This window comes from Dermacentor variabilis, chromosome 6, assembly GCF_050947875.1.
Source record: "Dermacentor variabilis isolate Ectoservices chromosome 6, ASM5094787v1, whole genome shotgun sequence".
NCBI lineage: Eukaryota > Metazoa > Arthropoda > Arachnida > Ixodida > Ixodidae > Dermacentor > Dermacentor variabilis.
Genome location: NC_134573.1, coordinates 133,116,307 through 133,134,181, shown reverse-complemented (window position 1 = coordinate 133,134,181; position 17,875 = coordinate 133,116,307). Strand labels below are relative to the sequence as shown.

The 17,875-nt window shown below is 48.4% G+C and overlaps 1 protein-coding gene across 1 annotated transcript in view; it reads left to right on the top strand.

The window, feature by feature from the left end:
* The first annotated feature begins 320 nt into the window (after nt 1–320).
* LOC142585251 (uncharacterized) overlaps nt 321–17,875 on the top strand; it is a 788,133-nt gene continuing 770,578 nt past the window's right edge. Inside the window, exon 1 of the mRNA XM_075695850.1 lies at nt 321–1,916. Within this exon, the coding sequence (XP_075551965.1) occupies nt 1,659–1,916 (258 nt within the window). The 5' untranslated portion in view covers nt 321–1,658. The remainder of the gene's footprint in view (nt 1,917–17,875) is intronic.

Here is a 17,875-nt window from a genome sequence, read left to right as displayed (position 1 = left end):
GGCACGTAGATCAGTGACTGGAGGCACGAAGTTTGGTTCGGGTTGGGGTGGGGGGGGGGGGGGGGGGTGCGTAAGGAGTGCACGTTACGTCATGGGGGCCCTCTCTCGCCGTCCCCGTCTCGCAGCTGGGCCCTCGCCCTCTCGTCATTTCTGACTTCGTTCGGCGGTGTGTCGGCGGCTGCCGCCGGCGAAGGGAAAGGGGGGGACCACACCGCGGTGGCAAGGGGACGGCTGTCCCTCCCCCCTCCTACCTGGCTGCTGCATGCTTGTGCCGTGGTGTCCCGTGAGTTCGTTTCTTTCGTCCGCTGGCCGCCGCGATCACGGCAGCACGACGGGCGAGTTAGTTCTCCCCTCTCGGCGTTCTTTTCGGTCTCGTGGTGCTTCGGAGGCTGCTGCGAATTTCACTGCTCGCGCGCTTGTGAAGTTGTCTCTCGGGTGTTCACTTGTGCGTGGTAGTGTGTTTGCGCGTGCGTGTCTGTGCCGGCAGATCGGGCACTGGAGCACCTGACTGCGTCCGCGCCAACGTTCGTGTGTACCAACGAAACGGACGGCTGCTCTCTGGAACAACGTGCGTGTGCTTTGGATTCCGTCTGTTCAGCGAGTGTCTGATCACTTTTGCCGTGCCTGAAGGTGTGTGATTTAGGACCGTACGGCCGTCCTTGCGTGAGTGGTGCTGACCTCATACTTCTCGAGACCGAGTGGATTACTTTGGTGATTCTGGTGATCGCGCGGTTGAACGTGTTCGGCGGTGCGTTGCTGTGCTTCAACTCACTTCTACACGTGCTGCAAACGAGGGAATACGGTGCTACGTTGTGCCTTCGCGCTAAATACACGCTAACACGCGGTGCATATTTTTCTCCTTTTTTTTCGTAAGCAATTCCGCTCTATAGCTTGTCATCGCACAACTAACGCAAGAATCCAGCGAAGCTTTCACGTACGCATTCCCTTGTCTCTGCCGTCGTGAGATTAAAGCGAACTGCCGGCCAAACAACCAAATGGGACCTGCTCGTCAAACCACCGCCGAGCGCGGTGAGCAGTGAGTGAGCGATACGAGGGGGGCGGCGCGGCCCGTTGATAAAAAGCCCAGCGAATAGCACGTAGTGCTGGCGTCCTCTCATAAACGCCACCGCCGCCGCGAACGACCCCAAGTTTTGGCCGCAGTTACCTTCGCACTCTGATTGCAGGGACAACTAAAACGACGGCGTCTTCTATAGTAGGCTACAAGGCCTGCCGGCAGGCCCAAACCAGCGATCGCCGCGCTGCGTAAAAAGGCGATAAGCAACGACCGTTGATCCAACGTTTAGGATTCACTGTTCGAACCTGCTGCCCTTCGTGAAGTATCGGTGGTTACCAGTAGCTGGAAAACGCCGTGGATTGACAGGCACTTTGCGTGCACGCACTCTCGCTGCAGCATCCGCGGACGCCCTGTCGGACGCATCGCAGCGACCGGCGAAATAAAAGCGCCCCCGTCGATCGCATCTGAACAGCGAACGGAACTTAGCGAAAACGAAACGAAAGTCTTAGCTGCTGACGCGGCATCGTCAAGTGCTTGGAAAGAACATGCGGCTTCGCCGGAGAGTCTTCCGTTCCACCGCTGCTACCGTCGTCCTTCCCCGCGACTGAAGAGTTGCTCCCTCACGGATTAAGCTCCTGGTGCGATGTCCAGCGTGGCCGACGCCACCGGGCGGTCGTACCACGTGCACGCCAAGGCGTGCGCCTGCCGCAGTGCCGAGAAGGCTGTGCAGTACGGCGGCTGTCGCAGGAAGCGGCGCACCAGCCTGCTCCTGGGAGGGTGCAGCAAGATGCACCATCCCAGGACGCGGCGACACACCACTACTGTGGAGCAGGTGTACCGGGCGGTGCCTTGGAAGGCGGTGCAGGTCGGCGTCAGGGGACCCCGAGGACTGTACGAGACGGTCAGTGTGGCCACATGCCGTGCATGCCTATCTCTTTCGTTTTTTCTTTCCTCTTAAGCAATCGCCTGCCGCGAACAGGCTCCAAAGCAGCTAAGTGACCAGCGACAGTGACATGGAACGTGTGTTTGGCGACTGGACGCAGCGGCGTCAGCACACCCATTTCATATTTTGCGAAGACGAGGCTGTGATCGCGTCGGTAATATTTTCCACGTTATTGCCCGTGAGCGTGTTTGGGCAATAAAATTTCGTTATAGCGAAGCATGAAATGAACGCCGAGGTGCTGGTCGACACTGCACCGAATATGCGCCGGAAATGGATTCTAGGTGGCTGATGCTCCTTACTGGTAAGTGTCGCAGGTGCCGCCTGAGATGTGTCCAGCACAGTGTCTCGTTAAAACTGTTCGGCGTTACTGCTGAATTGCGAACACGAGCCGGGCCCGATTGAGCACCTTGAACACGCACTGTCATCTTATCAACCACACGTGCGAGTGTGGATTCAGCACTTCGTGATGCCGTCCCAGCATTTCCCGAACTATACCAGTGGCTGCAGTCTAAGAAGTAACGAGAGTTTGCACGCGACACAAACGCCTATATATTGTTACGGGACGTGTGCCCAATAACAGTTTTTATTCTTAACGAATCAGTTATGATCGGAACCGATTCGCCGATCTGTTCATTCAGCGTTCAACGGGACAGGTTTGAATTAGTTGGTTACACAAGGGCTCGTAGCTAGTGATAAGTGCTGAGTCTACTCTCAACCTAACGTCTAACTCAGTAGTTAACAAGAAAAGTTATTGAAATGTATTGGAAACTATAGAGGATCCGGTATACAGATGGCGGGAAAACGCCAGCTATAGTTCTGTTGGTGCGCAACGTTCCGGTATTTTCTTGCGAAAAAAAAAAAAAAAACCTGTACACGCCCCGAACAAGCCGACCTTTCCTCGAATACGCCGAATTGCGAGGGTCGACCTACATACGTGAAGTCGACGTATCCGCGGGGCCGTGCCCGCGTTCAACTACGCGCTTTCGGTTTCGTGATGACTCTGCGTTCGACCTGCATAGCGAAACGTGCGGACACGAAGTGCCAGCACATGTCATGCTGATCATGCTCTTGCTTCTCAGTGCCTTTACGTGTCCTGGGAATATGGTTGTTTTTGTCTCGAGAGCTCGAAGATTGCCGCCTTGTGCTAATATATAAGGAAAACAGTTTCGCGTGCTAAAGCGATGAAAAGAAAAAAAAAGATGTCTAAAGAAGGACATGTGGACCAAGAATCTTTTCTTTCGCGCTCAATATAACCGTCTGTCTCCTTATATCCTTGCAATCTTAGTTATGCAACGGTGCGTGGCCGCCCACGCGTATTTCGCACATGAGCTGCGTGTATGTCTGATGACATGTGCATCGCCAAAATTATGTAAACTAGGGTCACAATGACGCTGCACGTAATTCATCCTTCCTTTTATCCGTTACAAATTGCCACAGCATTCAGAATGCTAAGGCAGCGCACGCGATCCTCACTAAAGAGTCAGGATCTTCATTTATAATTGATTAATATTTCTCTCTATATACGAATACTTGGGCTCGAATTCAACATGGAAATTCAACACGTTCTTTACTGAAAGAATTCTCAATGAGGCTTGACACCTCAGCACAGTGAATGAATCCAGCAGTGTTAATCCAATGACCATTGGATTTTAAACGAAGCCTGAATAAATAGTGCGGTGTTTCGCGCTGCTCACACGCTTCTCGAAAAGGCGAGCGTACTGAACATAAGTATCAGTGTAGCGGCAAACACTGCGTCTGGCTTCGAGCGCTCGTTCGTTTCGGCGGGAAGTGCAGTTGGAGATACGGCGCAGAAGGTAATGAGAAAAGGCAACTGGAACAACGCGTCATGCTAAGATTACGAGTTTTTGTTACAGCCGTTCTCACGCACGCAACGGCTCGAGAGACAGAAATGGCAAATCCAGTGAGTACCGAAGCCCTCTTTTCGGACACGTAAGGCAAAACGCAGTTCACCGCGTCAGGTGGTTGATGCGAGTGCATAGCCACGTGACACGCTTCTTGGTGTGTCATCGTGAAGTCACATCCAGGGTCCTTCGATGTCCTCCACACCCTCTGGCTTTTAGGTGGCTGCTAGAAAGCCTTGCCGTGCGCGTATTACATTCACACCGTCATCATGATGTGGGAAACCTGCCGTGGTTGCTCAGTGGCTATGGTGTTAGGCTGCTGAGCACGAGGTCGCGGGATCGAATCCCGGCCACGGCGGCCGCATTTCGATGGGGGCGAAATGCGAAAACAGCAGTGTGCTTACATTTAGGTGCACGTTAAAGAACCCCAGGTGGTCCAAATTTCCGGAGTCCTCCACTACGCGTGCCTCATAATCAAAAAGTGGTTTTGGCACGTAAAGCCCCATAATTTTTTTAATGATATGGGAAGAACATTGCATCGCCAGACTACACCCGCCTGTAGCAACAACAAACCACCATCCATGGACTCATCTACCATTCACTGTTAGACTTTCTGCGCGGACAAGCCTGTTTGTGTACTCACGAACGCATCTCTGCATTATGCTTCAAGGCAAGGTACCGAGTTAAAGAAAAAAAAATCAGTGGTGTGCCTTGTGACGCTCTTCAATAAGAGTGAGATAGAAACGTTCTTTAACCTTTCTTCTGTTACACATCTGTTCTCGTATAACGGAGAGAGAGAGAGAGAAATAAGGAGTAACTTTATGAAGATTGCGTCACTGCAAATGCTGCCTCTGACACACCAGGTTCTCTGTGCTTAGGCTCAACATAGAGCCGAAAGATGCCGTGTTTTATTTGCTACCGGTTCCTACGGCATCACGGCGTCGCCAACAATCGTTCGTGTAATCCAGGCTAAAGTAAGCTGACAGCAGGTATCACACGGACAGGCTGCTTCGCCCTGGATATCAGCGCAGGGTGTGTAATAATGTCAGCTGACGTGACAACGATATTTTGATCCACAAAACAAAAAAAGTAGTTGAAATTATGATGGAGCGTGTACTGTTACCAATGGCTATGCTACCTAACCCTGGAAACAGCTTTTCCAAGACAATAGAGTCACCGTAAAATGAATCTCTGTGGAATTTCGTGACTAGAGCGGAGTTTTTTAGAGCCATCGGATACCGCTGCCTCTGATGCGCTAGCGGAGACCACTTCTCCTGTGTCGTCAATGATGATCGAGAAGGAGGATACGCTTCTCGCTGAAGAATAGAGGAATGACGTGCAAAGTTACGGAAATCACACTTCGGCACTTAGAGACAAGCTCGAACTGTGTCCAGCAAGTTGGAGTTTGGTTGAAAGGTAAAACGCCAGCTGGGGGCATCGATCGCAATTTTTTCTCCGCTCAAGAGTTGAAGAGCGCGGGGAAGAGAGAGAACTGCTGTGCTCATCTTAACCCCAACTTTCGAATTTATTTAGGAAGTATTAAAAAAATATAATGTTTAGCTCGCGATCAGGGTCATAGGATCAGTGGGAGGCAGCCGCAATGTACGTGTGCGTTAATTTAAACCTTGTTGTAAATTTTCTTTTCGCGCCTTCTTTCAGCTTTTGCTTGCGAATTTCAATATGGTTCAGCCTCCCTCGTGAATAATTTTGTTCTCGCCTGCGGTTCTCAGACGTCGGTCACCAGGTTTCACAATCGCTTGGCTAGAGAAAATGACGCGTAGATCGCGCTACATAACCCTTGAGCACGACAGGATACATGCAGATTCTACAATATAAAATTTAAATTGCCTCTGTTTAGGCGTTCTCATACAGAATCACCGCAAGGTTTGCTGTTCATGGAGTTGAAAAATATTAACTTGCAGAGTATTCAGGCAATGCGTGACGTCCGGGTTAAATTTCTGTATGGCAACTGCTGCCTAAATAGCAATTCAAGTTTGTTATTTTATTCCTAAGGACGAGTCGTACGATCGATTGATCATAACACCCTCCCCCTCCCCCCGACACCCCTCTACCAAAAAAAGAAAACAAAGAAAAGTCTCAAACCCACCACGCAGACTTAGATGTCATAAATTTTACGTTATCAGCCACGTCGCGCCATAATCCGGGTCGTAAGGTCATCCCAGTGGAAGGGTGAGCATCGTTGAGATGCGGCGGAACTGAGAAGGCATTTCGATCGGTCGCAACTGTCTCTGATGATCACCGAGGTGCCGAGCCCTTGAACTTCGGTTCCAAGAATCGATCTCTCAACGGAAGGCGGAGCTCCCAGGATCTAGCGTCTCCCGGCTACACAAAACGAAAAAAAAAGAAGATATAGAGAAAAAGGCTAATAAGTATATTGAGAAAAACCCAAGCTCCCAACCTGTCATTTTCAGAGAATGGGTAGCGAAACAGCAAGAAATGAGAGGAATGAGAAAGGCCTGCCACGGGGCTAAGTGAGACACGAAGACGAGACACGCGGGCACCCGTGAAGAGAGAGAGAGAGAGAGAGCGGGAGAGGGAAATCCTGGGCTTAGAAACTTATCTGACGCGTGCGTGGCTCGACTGACCCAGGCTACTACTTTGCGTATATGGATGAGTCCGAATGATGCGCTACAGCCAGCAGAGACAGCAGCAGAGGTGCTGCGTGAATGTCCGCCTGTCTGCCTACATTTCTGCAGCGCAATGTGTGGGGAGAGAGAGAGAGTGCGGAGTGTGAGAGGAGAGAGGGCACGACCTGGAGGCGGCAGCGGCAGGCTCCCTCCGACCTCATACTCCGCTTTTCTTTTTTTTTTTCTCCTCCTAATCGGCCCCCACGGCAGGTACATATGCGCAGAGGCTCAAGTCGCTCTCTTTCCCGTGAATGGCTTCGGGGCCAAGGAATAATAGTATGCGCTCTGCTGGCGCCAACCGTGCTCGTCCCTCTGTGCGGAGACTACGAGCAGCACGCGAAGATCACTGGTGCATGCCTAATGCTTCAGTAAAATATTAAAACGAAAAGAGTCTTATAGGGAGCGAGTAACATTGTGGGATATTTTTAAAAATATTAATACACATATAACCAGCTGTGGAGATTACGTCGTTGTCCCGTGGCCTAAACACCGTAGCCTTATTTGCGCACTATACCTATCATCATCGTTCGGTGATACGAATTCTGTTTGTGGCGAAACCGACAATATTTTGCGTGTGTTGGCGAAATTTCCAATCAATCAATCAATCAATCAATCAATCAATCAATCAATCAATCAATCAATCAATCCGTTGATTAACGCGCAATGGAAGTAAAAGTTAACCGTGTCTGTGTAGTTGAATGCTTATGCAAGAATTCCGACCGATCGTTTACACGTCGTGATCTTCCATCACTATCCCTCGCCATTCGATCATATGTGGCGCGTGATCTTCTGACCTGTCATCATCAGACATGTACCGTCTGCCTAGCTGTATAGCCCGATTAGGCATACTAATAGTGTAACGAACTCAAGGTAGCGCGGGACCATGTCGTGGAGCGCTGTTTCTATCGCTTCCGAAAGCAGACACGTTAAAAACGTTTCGCAACGGTCGCAGAAAGAAAATGCGGAACCTAATTACATAGAAGAGGTAAAAATAAAAATCATACTTATCGTCTTTCTAATTATCTCCACTGAGAACGAAGGCCCCACCCGAGGTTCAACCATTACTCCTGTATTGCGTCAGTATATATATAGACTCCATCCCGTGCCGGCACGTTTCCTGATCGCTTCACAGCACTCAATGCTACGCCGTCTTCAAATGTGTTTTCTTTTCCTTGGCACCCGTTCGGTCCCAGCGTAATGGACCAATGTGTAACTGTCCTGCGCATTACAAGGACTACTGAGCTACACTTCTTTCTCTTAAATCTCACATAAACAGGCTTCACTGCGCTATCAGATATGCTCGTTTGCTCTGCAATTCGTACCGCCTTATTCCAGTTTCTTTTACGTTAAGCTTGTCATTCTCCCGTTCCATCGCTTGTTGTGTAGCCCGTAGTTTGTTCTGAATTTCATTTGTGATTAATGCAATTTCTGTATGACCACACACGTCAGCGAACTCACCGCAATTTCCTTCTTTCCTTCGCTCCTCTCTCTCCCTGTTATCTTTGTTTTCCCCCTTTCCCATTCCCCCGGTGTAGGGTAGCCAACCGGACGTTATTCTGGTTAACCTCCCTGCCTTCTACTTATATCTTTCCCTCCCATTTGCGATCCTCCTAGTTCCATAGGATAAAATTAGTCGAACGCACTGACTGAATACTTTTCTCTTCAGGTAACTTCGTCCGGCACATGCGAACGTCCCGTGTCATTATCTGGAAGACGTTTGCTTAGTAGCAGTGTGAATATCGCGAGCTGCATGGATATTCCCCCTTACTTGCCCCGGTACAGTCAGTGGCCAATGGCGTTCTCCTGTGAAGCATGAGGTCGCGGGTTCATTTCCCAGGCGGTTCAAATTAATCCGGAACCTTCCACTACCACGTCCGTCATGACCGACTCAGCAGTTTAGGGATGCTAAACCATGCATTTTAATAATAATGCTACCTGTAAAGTTCACGAACTATGTCAGCGTATCCAGAGCCAGTCATATTGAAACCACGGAAGAAGCGCCGCTTACGGAAACAATGATTTAAAATGTGAATAAAAAACTGTAAAAGAACTTGCACTTTAAGTTTTTTGTATATCCCCTTTATGCTTCCCGGCCGTTTCAATAAGAGCAACAAAACTGAGAATTTCGCTACCTCTCGGAAGTATGCGATCGCCGGATCTATACTGACCAAGACGAATGCGCTGATTTTTTTATTGCAGCGCCATCATGAGACAAAAATATGAAGTCTGAATGAGCTGTAAGGCTCATTTACATGCAAGGAGCTGTATACAAAGGGTACATGCGCTGACAGAATGCGGTGAGCAATCAAAAACGAAAGAACGACACAAAGGTTGCTGCTTTACATAATGTCGTAGCCAGCGTGGAACGATATGCGTGCTGTAATTGATAGCGCCAACTTCAATACAAACTGATTTTCATGTATTTCTTTCGACGAGAACTGCGATGCAGCTACTCTTTTTTTGTTAACTAAGAAACAGACCGAAATGATTTTTTTTTTGCCGAGGTGAGGTATCATGCATCATTAGCATTGCACTCGCTGCATAATGCACCGTTTCCTTTTCTCTCTATCTCTCTTTATTTTTATCTCGCTGCACACAATACGAAGGTTGCAGTGCAATTTGCCTTGGTTGCGAAACAACATTGCGGAGACGCAATTTCACTTGCAAAATTAATGCCACGTTCAGTATACTCAAGTCCTGATTGGTCGTTTAGGGAGGAGCGATTATATTCGCATGCAAATCGATGCGCTCCCTCCTAATGAGACTTTAGCCCGAAACTCGCCGAAATGAAATGCATTCCTCCTCGCCGCAGCTTATATGCGCCAGTGGCCCGCTTTCATTTCGACTGTGCCATGATTCCCACGCGTGTTATTTACGCGGACGATGCGGGAACCTTATTTTGCTTCGTACGTATACGTGAAAGGCATACTTTTATGTCTTAAGCATGAGAACATTGAAGAGCGACACAACTGCGAGGCTTTAACTTCGCATCTCCTTTTAGTTCACAGGACTCTGTTTGCTTTATCAGTGTTCTCTGTTTCTCAAAATGACACTTGCTTTTCTGGTCCCTTATTATCTTCACTCCTTTGTCGAAGCATTCATTGTGCTCAGGAGAATCATTTTTCCACAGAAGTTCGTCCAGTACCGTGTGAATCAGGTTTTATTGGTTATTCAACTAATTCATTCGTTGTTCGTTGGCGTTTTAATTCCCAAATTCACACCAGGGGTTATTATAGACGCTACTAGTGGAGGACTTCGAATTGGTTTTCTGAATGTGGAGCTCTCTAATGCGCCGAAATCTAACTACTCGACCGTAGCTCCATTCCATACCTTCCCCTATCGGAGTACAGTCGCCGCTCTCGGGATTCGAACTCGCGAGCTCGTGCTCAGCAGGAGCAAACCCTAAACGCAGAGGTATGCCGCTGCTAGTAAATACTTCAATCAGTCAGCATCAATGCAGCCACTGCAAAAAAAAAAGGAAAGAAAGAAAGCAGGTATTGCTTTTTAATCGTTCCTACACCGAGAGAGAACAGCTCGCGAACAACGCCCTCAGGTAGCGCAAGCGCGAAGTCAGCAACAGTGTAACAACCAGCTCTTGACACTTCCGCCGACCGATGCGCGCCGCGAAGGGGTCACGAACCAACCGACGACCACACTCCGGTCCCTGCGAGAGCAGCGGTCCACTCGTTGCATTGTAAATGACGCTGACACGTGGGCGCGCTCCTTCGGAACGCGCATGCAACGCTGCTTTGGGCGAGCCGCACAGCACAGCACAGCCCTGGCAGGAAGACACGACTGAAACAAGCGTGGTACATGACGCCCGAGGACCGCGACGGACGGGCTAGCACGCTCTCCGCGCGTCCAAGGCGCCCAAGAAGCTCGCGACGTGCTGTTGGGAGGAAAGGGACTCGGGTGTTCCGACACGAGCGAAATTACACGGTGGATTGTCGTTCGTCGCGACGGCTACACGGTGCTCGCACTGAGGTCGGACGCTACGGCGATGACGTCGACGGTGTGCAGCGTAATAATGAAGCGCTGCCTCATTGCTTGTGCGAGCGTCGGCTTGACGTTGCGGGTATCGCCAGCGCGGATTTTTAGTCCTCTCTTGCGCATGCGGTGCGTGTGTTGACTTAAATCCGAAAAAGCAGCGTTGCGCTTTTTGTTCCGTGCAAAGGTTCCTACAAAGCAACAATCGAAGTCCGCTATAGGAAGTCTGCCAGATTTGTGGACAAGAGAAAAAGAAAGTGCCGCTATCGAGTGAGGGAATAAACTTTATTTCAGAGACCAAGCTGTTGGTGCCCGAAGGTGGGCGGCCACCCTTTTACAGGCAGCCTTGGCCCTGTACTGAAAGCCTGGCCTGTTCATCAGCCGTAGCTGGTCCTCGGGACTTATGCTTGCCAGCTGGGCCTCCCACTGGTCTTCGGTTGGTGCTTCGTTAGGCGTTGCCCGTGGATTCTTGTTGCTGTCTCAAACCATGTGTGGTAAAGGGTGAGTGTCGTATTGCAGAAAACACAAATCAACGTTCCACATAACATCAATTGTCGGTTATCCCATTAAGCGTATGAGTTCCTAGAAATGCCTGCAGAGAGAGAGGGAAAGAAAAAACACGTGAGTAAGATGCAGAGATTTACCCCGGCTGAACCTCCGGTGACTCAAACAGAGAGAGAGAGAGAGAGAGAAAGGCAAAGGAAAGACAGGGAGGTTAACCCGAGATTATCTCCGGTTGGCTACCCTGTACTGGGGGAGGGGCAAGGGGATGCAATAGGTGAGAGAGAGAAGGATAAAAAAAGAAATATCTAAACACACACACACACGCACGCACACACGAACTGTTTCTGTGGGCACTGTCACGCAGCCCGCAAAGGCGTTCCTAGTCTTACGCAGTGTCACCGTACAGTCCTACGTCCCACATTGTACAGTCACAATTTGTCAGGAAGTCCCGTGTTTTTCAAGTATCACAGTAGCGCCTTCATAGCAGATCGCGCTGATGTTCGCGTAGGTCAGCTTCTAAGGATCTTGTTTTCTGACATTGGGCGCTTGTCCAGTTAGTCTAGGGTGGCTGAGAGGACCGCTCTTTGTGAGTTAAAGCGAGAGCACTGACAAAGAAGATGCTCGATTGTTTCATTGCATCCGCAGAAGTCACAAAGTGGGCTGCTGGCCATTCTGATAAGGAAAGAGTAGTCATTTGTAAATGCTACTCCAAGCCATAGACGGTCTAGAAGGGTGCAGTCACTTCGTGGAAGCTCGGGTGGAATACGAAGCTGTAAATTAGGGTCCAGGGTATGAAGGCGTGCACTTGTGAAATCGGATGAATTCCATTGGGCTAATGTCAGGTCACGCGTAAGTGCGCAAAGTTTTTTCGCTGCGTCGGCTCTCGAAAGAGGAATTGCTACTAAGTTGACGCCGTCATGGGCAGATTGGGCAGCTGCGTCTGCTCGATCACTGACATGTATGCCACAGTGACTAGGCAACCACTGATATATTATACCGTGTCCTTCGTCAACTAGTCGATGGTGGACTTCTCGGATCTCTGGGACGAGCTGCTCATGTGATCCATGGCGCAGAGCTGAGAGTACACTCTGTAGGGCTGCCTTGGTATCACAGAAGACTGACCATGCGTGGGGTGGTTCCTCCTGAATGAAATGAAGAGGCGCACGCAGGGCTACCAGTTCAGCAGCTGTCGTAGATGATACATGTGACGTTTTTAGCGGTACGGTGACTCAAAGTAGCCAGTGCAGGGTAGCATGTTATCTATCCTGCACTGGGGGGGGGGGACAGAAGGGGGACGGAAATACGAGAAAGACAGGAGCTCACGATATGCACGCACATACACACGGAATGCAGCGTTCATCGTTCAGTTCGTCACAGCGGCGATATTAGGCTGCGGCATCTTAAGAAACGAAACAGAGCTTTCGCGGCTTTGTACATCGCATATGTTTTAGGCCATGGTTCCTAGAACTATCTACTAAATGAGGTGCGTCGCCTAAATTCCTTATGCAGAGCTGTGCGAAGAGCAAGTAGTGGCGCGTAAGCTTCTATAAATTACATAAGGTTAACGGATGAGGATGTTATAAGGCACGTATGCTTTATTTTTTTTTTAATGGAGATAGTACATATAAATGTAGAGAAGTAACGAGACGAATAATATGACATGTTCACGCGATTTGGACGGGCCCGTTATTACTCCGTCAACTGGAATCGTGAACTTGAACTACACTGTAAAGTTTGTGTTAAGGCAACGTCAGACTGACACATTTAGATGCAACATACAGCTACGGATAGCATATATATTTTTTTAATTTGCTTGGTCACAGCAAGAGCATGTGTACGTCATAACGGAGGGAACGAGACACCATGTTTCCAAAGTACGCACGATTGTGACGGCCTTCTCCACACAGCACGACAGGACTCAACGGCCGTGGTCACAAAGACCTTAACCTCTTTCTAAAAAACGTTTGCAAATCGCATTTCTGAACGAAATGAAGCCAGACCGTTAAGCAGCGTTCGCAAAGGGAAGAAGGAAGTAAAGAAAAAAAATTGAATGCTCTTTTTTTTTTCTTTTGAGGAAGTACAGAATTTTTTAGAACTAGCAACCCGCATTCCATAGCGGAGGAACAAGTTATTTCTGGTGAGATTTTTCTATCTTTCTTTGTGTTTTGTTAAATCCCCGAGTACACATGTTGAACGTGACCAGGGTACGGCGAACGATCGAAGAGACGACCGGCGGAGGGTCGAGACGCACATATCGCGAGCACGTTTGTGAAGAGCTACTAAGCGTCTCTCGAAGAAAGACAGGATGGTGTATATATATATATATATATATATATATATATATATATATATATATATATATATATATATATATATATATATATATATATATATCGCACACAACGTGCCTCCCCGCTATACTCCCGTAGGACTCATACATGGCTTCCGGCATACGAGCAGGCCCGCTTCCCTGCGGGAGGCGATAAATGTTTACTTATGACCGATGTATGCGATTGCGCTTTCCTTTACACCTCCTTCGACTGCCGGCCACGTTCCCGTACCACGCTGCGTCGAGAGATCTTGGAAACGGATAAGGCACGTTGGCCATCGCTTCGTGTACGGTACGTCCGTGAGCAGCAGTATGCGGACCACAGGCTTGCCGACGAACTCGGATTTATCCCTGACACAGACGTACAAACTGAAATGGACGGGTGCACTGGAAAGTTTTCATTGCCATGTTTGGACTGCCGTGCCCAGTTTCGAGTTCATGCACGGGCAGTTGCAACCGTGTAAGGAAAAACGAATGAATCCAGAGAGAGAAAGAAAGAAGAGGGGGGGGGGGGGGGAGGTTTACTTGTTACATTTAATCGCAATATACAGAAAAATAAAGAAAAGAGAAATGAAAGTGTACGAAAAGATAACTTGCCGTTGGTAGGAGCCGGACTCTCATACGCATCACGCTTAGTCCGGAAGATGCAGGACCTTTTCATCGACTTTTATTGCGCATTTTCCTTATTGTTTTTTAACATTGCAATGGAACACATAACAAGCAGATTTTCTCTATGCGTTCTCTGGCATCATGATATGTTTGCATCGTGTGATTTTAACGAAAAATTGTTCCGAATAAGCACTTTGACTACCTCAGTTTCTGCGTATGCATCTTGTATATACTTTCCTGCATTTGCGAAGCATGATCTGCTCGTAAATGAAAATCCGTGCAGCCCAACTTACGAGCGAAGTATCGAGAAACTATGGTACACAGGTACGCAGCTCTTCGCTGACGTTTGGCGTCGGTTTGGCGCTCCCTCAGCTCGGAATCCTCCGCTCTCCGTTGTCCTAACGCCTCGGCTTCGTGCTCCCTCACTACGAGGTCGGCACGTCGACGACGAGCCCTTTCTCGAGTGAGTTCCCGGCGGCGTTCATCAAACACCGCCTGTTCTTCGGCCGAACGCACGAAGTGCGGCCGCCCCATCGCAGCTCCAATAGGGTTCTGACGCGAGAAACACTCGTTCGTCTCACGTTACCTAGACACGCGACTCCTATTGGCGGAGAGAATGACGTCAGTAGCGCGGCGGCGCAGCAGGATTCTCCGTTCCACGCGTCTATTCCTTGTTTTTTTTTTCCTTTTTTTAAATAGCAATCCCTACACCTGCGCAACTCCGAGATCAGCTGGTTTTTTTTTAGCGTTACATCGCCAGCGCAAGCTAGCGTATACAACCTTCGCTTGAAAAACGCTCAAAGGGTGTCGCTTGCCGCAACCGATGTAACGAAAACATGTTATAGTATTATCGCTGATATCTTTGCACCCCTACTACCTTCGCACCTTGCCTTGGTATCGTTGTGTAGAGAAAAGAAGTTATTACTCGACCATACATGTGTCACGTGCGCTGATAGCGCCGTTGTCGCGTAGTTACGCATGAAGCGATCGGAGCTTTATGCTCGCGCACGACTTTTAGAGCTCAGCAGTACGTTTGTCCATTCGAGCAGAAATGGTCGCATTAGAGAGAGCGCACTATGCCATGTTGAGAATTTGTAAAGACTACAAATGGTGCAATGTCTTGCGAAAATTTTAAGCTTGCTCGACTATTCCCCCCCTCCCCACCCCGTTACGATACTCATTAGAGAGAGAGAGGAAAGGGGAAAGACAGGCAGCTTAACCAAAGGGGAAGATCCGGTTTGCTGCCCTACGCTGGGGAGAGAGGGGAGGGGGAGGTAAAGTGATAACAAAGTAGAGATCAAGAAAGAAAGGAGCGTAGACATACAACCACAGTCGGTCACTGTCGCCGCATACTGTTACCGCACAGCACAGTAGCAATTGCAGCCCTATAAACATCTGTTCAGGCCACAGCCGCTTGTCCAATTCTGTTGCCTTTAAGAACTGTAGCAGTGCCCTCGTCGCCCTCTGCTGCGATGGCTTGTGATGGCGGCATATTAAAATAAGTTCCTCTGTAAGAGGTCTTGGGTCAAAGCGCGATATCGCGATTGCGAGCGATCGCCTCTGTATGTCTCGTGTGATGACTGTGGTAACGAGGAGATATACTCATTAAAAGGCGTTGAAAGGGTCCAGAACACGTGGTCCGAATGGAGCGAGCTCGAAGCAAGCCGACAGAGGTCTATGACAGCGGTTAGATGTAATTAGAAACGGACACCAAAGTAAGCGTAAAAAAAAAAAAAAGTCAGGACGGTAAAATGTCGAAGAACGCGCGTTACGAGAGCGGTTGACGCCGAATCACGAAAATTTTCTCGGGTTCAAGAGACGAAAGAGGAATAACACACATGACGCACACGCTCTTCTTGCGCCCGCGGGGTGGTCGCGGCATTTTACGCTCAGCAAACACTGCGGCCCCATTGTGCTGCATGGCGACGCGTGCGAAGTTCAGCTTCAAGGTTTGAATGGAGCGACGCGTGATAAAGACTCGAGGCCACCACTTTTCGGGTGCGCGAAACAATGACACGTGCTGAGCTTGCTTCTGACCACGAGTGACGCTTCGTGGATGAAGATCTCAAAGAAGAATTGCTTCGTTTTCGACGTTCTGTCGCGGAATAAAGCGAAAAGAAAAGAGGGGTGGGGAAACAATGCCAATGCCAATGGAAGGGCTGAGAATAGAGGGCATGCAGCTATTGCATGGATGTTACCCACAGAAAATCGACGACACCGTGTCTTGACGTCGATGCAGAAGCAAACGGAGTTTGTGTGCATTGTTTGAGGCAATATTATTTTCCTGTGATGTTTCACTTTAATTTTATTTTTTCGCTCACTCTCTCTGAATGTGTTTGTAGGTTATCTTTATTCGAGAATATTTAGATATCGTTTCCGTTACTGCTATGTGCTACCAAGTGTTAGGGCCTAAGTAGTAGTAGTAGTAGTAGTAGTAGTAGTAGTAGTAGTAGTGGTAGTAGTAGTAGTAGTAGTAGTAGTAGTAGTAGTATAAAAAGAAAAGCTGCACGGGTTTCAATAGTTGCGTAAAGCGGTAGCAGGTGCGTTTAACTTCTCTCGTACCTTCACGGATATTTCAAGAGACGTAAAGTACACGTTGCAATTATAACCCAAATGCGCTGTATGCTTTCGCTGCTTTAAGCGATGATTATACAAAACACCATTTAATATTAGTTATACAGTGCGGGCAGGGCCGAGCGTCAACTATAGACGCGGTGACGCTGCGGCAGCAAATATGCCAGAAATACGTTCAATCGGCTTACCAGGGAAGCTGGTTTAATGGCCGTAATACATAAGTTGTGCCAGATAACTATACAGGCAAGGCTTATACCGGCGCCACACGTACACTTCTGATCGCGAACGGGCCTATCGGATTGAGCTTGATCCAGATCGAGTGTTGCGACGTGGTCATTTGCGATCTTGATCTTGCGGGATCCGGGTCTGGGCAATCGTGATCCGTGAATCGCGATCAGGCCTCTTGATCGCGATAGCAGGCTGACGGCTGTGCCCTCTAGCGCAGTATTCTCAAAACGCTAAACATGGAAAAGTTAAAGGAACTCAATAAAACGCGTTTGAAAACCTTTTAATCGGCAATAGTAAGCTATAAAATTGAGAGATTGTCCAAATTTGACCATAGTTTGCAAATTTGAATTTATAGCCAAGACATTATGCAGTTCTGAGAGTTACCGACGATGGGCAGACGATAACATCGCGATCCGGATCGTTGTACCGTGTAGCAGCGACCATTGTTAATTGCGATCAAGAAATCCGATTCGATCGTGATCAGAAGTGTACGTTTGACACGAGTATTAAATATATTCGGATGCGCAATAGGGGAATGCGACTCAAACCGCATTGGCCCACTCTTCTGAGCAAAAATTTGTCAACTCCACAAAACCTAAATTCAGAGAAGAATGCCCAATGAGGAAATTGCAGAGCGCTCTAGCAAGACGCCCGACTCAGTATAGTTTTCGAGTTTCACTACCATTTAGCAGTACCTGCTTTCCGCGCCATCGAGAAAGACCGCGAAATGTAAAAAATAAAAAAAAGCACTCGTATACTGAATGCTAAACACATGTAAAATAACATTGCAAACATATCCATGTCGTGTTTATTGTAGAGCCAGCGCATGACACACTATATCTTCATGAATGAATAATATGAATCTTCAAGGTAGGCAGAGAAATACACTGTTAAACCGATTTACGTCCCCTTGTTGAAGGGTGGAAATCGGCTGACAGTGTAGCGAGACGTTAGTATTTGTCATTTTGTTAGTCAGGATTCCGGTAACTCTGCGTATTGACCATGCACAAGCTCTATATATATATATATATATATATATATATATATATATATATATATATATATATATATATACGTGTGTGTGTGTGTGTGTGTGTGTGTGTGTGTGTGTGTGTGTGTGTGTGTGTGTGTGTGTGTGTGTGTGTGTGTGTGTGTGTGTGTGTGGAACATACCGCA